At 37.5% G+C, this 6,145-nt stretch overlaps 1 protein-coding gene across 1 annotated transcript; it reads left to right on the top strand.

Moving 5' to 3' along the window:
* The first annotated feature begins 776 nt into the window (after positions 1-776).
* On the top strand, positions 777-5,895 carry LOC110168971 (alpha-1-antitrypsin homolog). Its single transcript, XM_020934467.2, has 6 exons — positions 777-816; positions 1,671-2,075; positions 2,642-2,885; positions 3,225-3,495; positions 4,331-4,478; positions 5,319-5,895. Exons 2-6 carry the CDS (start codon positions 1,680-1,682, stop codon positions 5,508-5,510), a joined length of 1,251 nt encoding a protein of 416 aa, XP_020790126.2. The 5' UTR covers positions 777-816; positions 1,671-1,679; the 3' UTR covers positions 5,511-5,895.
* Positions 5,896-6,145: the final 250 nt, after the last annotated feature.

The following is a 6,145-nucleotide window of genomic DNA, read 5'->3' as shown; positions in this document are numbered from 1 at the left end:
AACATTTTTCTCCTTGATAAAATTCACCAAACATTCTCTTTGTTCTGGCTTTAAATCCTCTGTCTTGGGAATCATTGCTAACACAGAATATATGGTTGGTGACTGGTGCCCAGACTCGCACTTCCAGGGTTCTTGCAAATCATCTAGTGTATTCTGATTCCTGACTTAGTCGCTGGAGAGAAATGAAATTGAGTGGAGACTCTAGGTGGTGCCAGTCTGGCTAGGTTTGGTCTCCATGTAGATGGAAAGGTTTAATACCATACTTTGAAACATTCCAGACAAAGCAATAACATCTCCATGTAGAAAAAAACATTTGATGGACCCTGCACCAAAAGTTACACAATGCACCTTTAATACTGCTGCAGGTCCTGCGTGGGGCAAAAGTATTTAATACAGCAAGGCTACCCTTAGATTGGATCAAAATCTATTTCACCAGAGAGGGAAAAGTTGACAAAGTAAAAAGTTATCTAAGGTTGTATAGTTTTGATCAATAAAATCAACAAAAGGATGGCCCGGGGTTACAGACCTTAGATGATTTTTTTTTTTTTTTTAGTAAATAACTTCTTCAAATACCAATGAATCTATAGTGTTTTCCAGTTTATCTGTCACTTTCACTGTCAAAGCGGCCACATGTTTCCATCAGATGATATATTTGAATTGCATCACTGCAATTCCACACAGATATCTCTGAGCTGATCAAAGAATAAGGGGTGGGTCCAGTGCAGGACTCAACAGCCAATCAGATGCCTCTCTGCACTCCCGTATATAATGTGAACTTTTGGGGTGAATTCGTCTGCAGCAAAGAAGATACTGAAGGTAAGTCTTTACTGAAGTCATAAAACTATACTGCACAAGATCAGTTCATATGGAGTCACACGGTCACTCCATGAAATGATTTTAGGTCTAATTTTTACTTTTGTAATTCTTATAATAGGTTTAGCTTTCAGTTCTTCAGTCAGAAATAAAAAAAAAAACAAAAATGTAAAAATTATTAAGAATGTTTTGCCATTACTCATCATTATTACTCATCAATGTTTTTGATTTATTATGGCAAAACAAGTTCAGTTCAGTCTAGACATGTTGATTTTTTTTTGTTTTTGTTTTGGGGGCGCATTTCTTAGAGACTAATCGTAACCTTGGCCTATGTTAGTACTTGCCTAACCTTAACCTAAGCTCTAAACTTAACCAATTAATCCAGATCTGAACTTTAAATTGAATTGTGGACCTATTAAAACCTTTGTTTGAGTCATCATAAGGGAGGTAAGTCCCCATAAATTCAATGTGTATACCATAGACTGTATGAAGAAATGGACTAAGAGAGTGTGATGTCCCATAGCATTCAGCTCCAGTCAAATGAAGCTCAGTAATTTATTTACAGACAAAATATTGAAATAAAAACACCAGGATCATGTAGAGTGGGTTAATACGTACATTTTAAGACCAAAATGAAGAGGCTCACTGCAACAGCTGCAGAGAGAGGGGTTCGAATGTAAGTGAATTGGAGCCAGAGTTGCTGAAGCCTGAAGCACCCCCATGCTCACTTTGTAGAACTTAGCTAACGAGTTAGCTATGTCCATTTATGGTGGACATAAATAACATAAATACTGTACTAGTTTTACTACAATAGTCATCAGTATACATGGACCCACTAAACTCTTATCTCTTCTTAGGCTGTAACGATGCGTGCTATGTTTGCTCTCGCACTGCTCCTGGCTGTAGCCTGGGCAGACCACCACCATGGTCATGGTCATGGTCATGGTCATGGTCATGGTCATGGTCATGCCCAGCACAAAAGCGCTGAAGATGCCTTGACCTGCCATAAGCTCTCTCCACATAACGCTGACTTCGCCTTCTCCCTTTACAAGAACATCAACTCCAAGACCGCTGCCGGAAAAAATATCTTCTTCTCTCCCCTTGGTATTTCCACTGCCCTGTCCATTTTGTCCAATGGGGCCCGCGCCGAAACTCATCAACAGTTGTTCTCCACTCTGGGCTACAGCAGCATGGACCAGAACACTGTCAATGATGCCTACAAGCACCTGTTTCATATGCTCGGACACAGCCAGCAAAACCAGGTACTGGAAGTGATAGATATGTATGGTGAAAATGATAAATACACTTTTAAATTACACTTTATTGGCAATGTGCAAAATGTCCATAGATATGTCAAAACAATAATAAAAAGTAAACAGAAAAACTATCAGCGTTTATCCAGGCCTATGTCATGAAAATACAATCAAACAGTAGACATAAGGCTACATTTGTGAGAAGCCTTCTTTTTATGTTTGGGGGGCCTGATTAGAGAGACACCAATCCATCTTCTTCAGTTTCAATACAGATTTTGATTCTAAAGATTTAAGCATACAAGTGCATAGACCGAAAACATTTATTACCTTAAAACAAAATTTAAATAAGACAAGCTTTATATGAAAACAAATTTAAACATTATGAGACTTTCTGGGAAGACTATGACCAGTAAATAGAATATTGATTCTATTTACTGGTCATAGTCTTCCCAGAGGCCAACAACAGATGCTTAATCACATTTCTAATTGATTTCCATCATATGATCTCAATATAATCACTGGGAGAATCAAAAAATTTAACAAGATACACATTTTTGTCAATTTTGCCTTAACAGGTACTGAATGTAGGTAATGGTGTGGCTGTCAGCAACAACTTTGCTCCTCTCGGCAGCTTCATCTCTGAGGTCAACCAGCACTACTCCGCAAAGATCTTCAAGGTCGACTTTTCCAGACCTCAGGAGGCAGCTGCAGAAATCAACAGCTTCATTGCAAATAAAACTCATGACAAGATTAAGGATATGGTGAAGGACCTGGACCCTACAATGGCCATGGTGCTCATCAACTATGTTTATTTCAGAGGTAAGATTGAACCCAAGAATTCACTGGTTAAAATGTATAATAACTACACCTTAAATAGACTCCAAACAGCATGAAGAAAGACTTGATTCATAATGAACAAAATAGTGGAAGAACATAGTTGTTTACAATTAGGTGCAATCTTAAAGGACCCATATTACGCTATGCTTATGCTTTCTGACTTATGTTATAATGTTGTAAACAGACTTTTATGCTGTTACTTAAACATGAATGAAACAAAACACAACTCCAGGTAGTTGTTCATGAGTGCACGTAATATAGGACCTTTAAAAGTAGATAGCAAAATGTGATCACATTGCTATCTGCAATATCTTCTTCCAGGACAGTGGGAGAAACCTTTCGATGGAAACTACACAAGCAAAGCTGAATTCTCCGTGGACGAAAACACCAAAGTGCAGGTGGACATGATGAAGAGGACCGGCCGTTATGACTTCTACCAGGACATGGACCAACACGCCTCTGTCATCATGCTCCCATATAAGGGCAATACTTCCATGATGGTCGTGCTGCCTGAAGAGGGGAAAATGGCAGAAGTGGAAGCAGCGATTTGCAAAGACCACCTGAAGCGCTGGCACGATTCACTCACGAGAAAGTAAGTAATATGCTCATGAAGTTATGTTGCTTCATATATTGTTTCAGAGTGAAGGGGAATTAGAGCTGTTAAGTGGCATAGCAAATAACAATTCAAAACAAAATATTCTTACTTTTGAGTGGTTAAAAGCAATGTTGGAAGACGTATTCAAATTTGTTACTTAAGTAAAAATAGAGACCGGAGCAGAAAAAAATACTCAAGTAAAAGTCAAAGTATCATCTAAATTTTTTTTACATATTTAAAAGCATTTATGTACCTTTAAGTACCTGCTTAAAAATATACGTATATAAGTATTTCTTGCACATTTTTAGACTATAAGACTTAAAATGTAGTGATATTGATATTTTGATATTTGAATTGTGCTAAATTTTGTTCAACAGAAACAACTGAATGTCTTTTTACTAGCTGTTTTTAGTTATATATTTATTTATATATTTTTGTTTGCACAAATTATGAAACTATCTTAAAAACAAACCCTCAACCCTTACAGTAGCTCTCAAACAATAATAAAAAAAAATACTTTTCCTATTCAGTCCTGTTCAAAAATGTAGAGTAGAAAGTACAGATACCTTCTCTCAAATCTAGTGGAGTCAAAACTATCCTCTTTAAAATTTGCTCAAGTAAAGTACAGATGCTTCAAATTTTTACTAATGTACAGAACTTTACTACTTCTACTTCATGACATTCCACTGGTTAAAAGTCGTCAAAATGCCTAAAGGCCATGAATGAGACAATCGGTTATTCAGAAAGCGTGGTTATAGAGTCTGTTGGAAGTGTACATTCTAAGACAAAATAAAATTAAATAAATGACTAAATGTTGTAAATGTTTTTTCAGTTCTGTAGATTTGTTCATGCCCAAATTTGCCGTGTCTGGACGTGCCCTCTTGGATGCTAGCCTCAAAGAACTTGGTATAACCGATGCTTTCAGCGACAAGGCTGACTTCTCAGGCATTTCTGATGAGATCAAACTCAAAGTATCAAGGGTAAAACAACATATGCTGTTTGTCTGTTTGACTAAATCATTTACAAATATTATGATTAATAAACACACCTTAATAAATCTTAAAGCATGAAGAAAAACTTACTTCATAATGAACACTTTTTTTTTTTGTATGTATGTTTATTTATTTTATTTTTTTAAAAGAATGATTCAGGCTCATTAGCTACTTAATTAAGGGGTTAGGTGCTTTTCTACCTTCAGTGAACTCAAAGCACTTTACAGCAGGGAACCATACACCCATACACCATACACCAGGCATGTCTAAACTATGGTCTGTGGGTCAAATGCAGCCCTCAGACAAATTTTCCTCAGCCCTTATGCTTCCAGGTGAATTGGCCCAAATGACATGGCATCAATAAAAAAATAACTTTTTACTGCAATTTTTTTCTTTTGAAAATCTACTTTGATAAGGCCAATATTTAATATTTAGTGTGTGGTTTTAAGGATCTAAGCATGAATAAAGACTGATGGCTCATTCTAATGTGTTAAACATGCACATATTTCAATTATTCACTGTATTGAGCACCAGTCTACGGCCCTCGATCAGCCCTCTGCTTCGTCTGTGTTTAGATATGTGGCCCTTGATGAAAAAAGTTTGGACACCCCTACCATACACACAATTTAACCGCTCTACTTATGGTGTTAATGCTGTGGAAATGGAACCAGCAACCCTTTGAACACAAGACAAGCACTCTACCGACTGAGTTATTGTTGTCCAAGTTGGTTACAGTTTGAATGAAGTAATCAGTAATTGTTTATTATGGATTGAGTCTTCATACTGTTCCCAGTATGACTAATAACACAGATAAATTGTATTATACAGGCAACGCACCAGGCTATGCTGAGCGTGGATGAGACCGGGACAGAAGCTGCCGCTGCCACGACGATCGAGGTGATGCCCATGAGCATGCCTGAGAGGATGGTCATGGATAGGCCCTTCCTCATCTTCATCCTGGAGCACTGGACCAGGAGCATCCTCTTCATGGGCAAGATCAGCAACCCCACTGAAGCATAAAAGCAACCTATTTGATCTTTCACCAACATACATTTTTTGGTACAAAACACATGTCTAGTTTATGTCCAGTGCAGGGGCGATGCCTGGGAGGAGGCACCTTGGATGACCCCCCCAATGATGTCTGAAGATTTTTTTAGACATAGAATATTACTTAAGTTACAATGCCAAACATGGTTGTAAATGAAGCTAAAATAAAACTAGGAAGTACCCCTCCAACCCAAGAAACAACTCCTGGAGCCGCCCTTGGCCCAGTGGAAGGTAACTGTGCAGTGTGCCCAGCTTTCATGGGAGTGTACATATTATCTAGCTTCCATGGAAATTCATGGTACTGTTTTTATGCTATACTTTTCCATGTTATTTCATCAGGACATGAAATAAACATTGGTTAAAAAGTGAAGTTGGCAGTCATTTGATGAACTGAACCATGGGTTAAAAGAGCAGTTTTTCCTCTATTCATGCATTTAACCTTATCTTCACATATTTAGACACGCACATAAACACTCAAAGTGACCTTAAACTTCATCTAATGTAATTCTTTTTTTTTTTCTTTTGCTACTTTCACACTGCAGTCAACATTGAGCATTCACAAGATGATTACCAAGACTTGAGAATTTGATATGTTGGGAATTTTATCT

The sequence above is a fragment of the Boleophthalmus pectinirostris genome, unplaced genomic scaffold (genome assembly GCF_026225935.1).
Source record: "Boleophthalmus pectinirostris isolate CB_2022bp ecotype Guang Dong unplaced genomic scaffold, ASM2622593v1 HiC_scaffold_13, whole genome shotgun sequence".
NCBI classification, from domain to species: Eukaryota; Metazoa; Chordata; class Actinopteri; order Gobiiformes; family Gobiidae; genus Boleophthalmus; species Boleophthalmus pectinirostris.
This window is presented reverse-complemented; position numbering and strand designations above follow the sequence as displayed.

Coding starts and splice junctions, on each gene's coding strand:
- LOC110168971 (XM_020934467.2), top strand. CDS start 1,680: ATGCGTGCTATGTTTGCTCTCGCACTGCTCCTGGCTGTAGCCTGGGCA. Junction 2,076..2,641: donor GACACAGCCAGCAAAACCAG/GTACTGGAAGTG, acceptor TTGCCTTAACAG/GTACTGAATGTAGGTAATGG. Junction 2,886..3,224: donor CAACTATGTTTATTTCAGAG/GTAAGATTGAAC, acceptor ATCTTCTTCCAG/GACAGTGGGAGAAACCTTTC.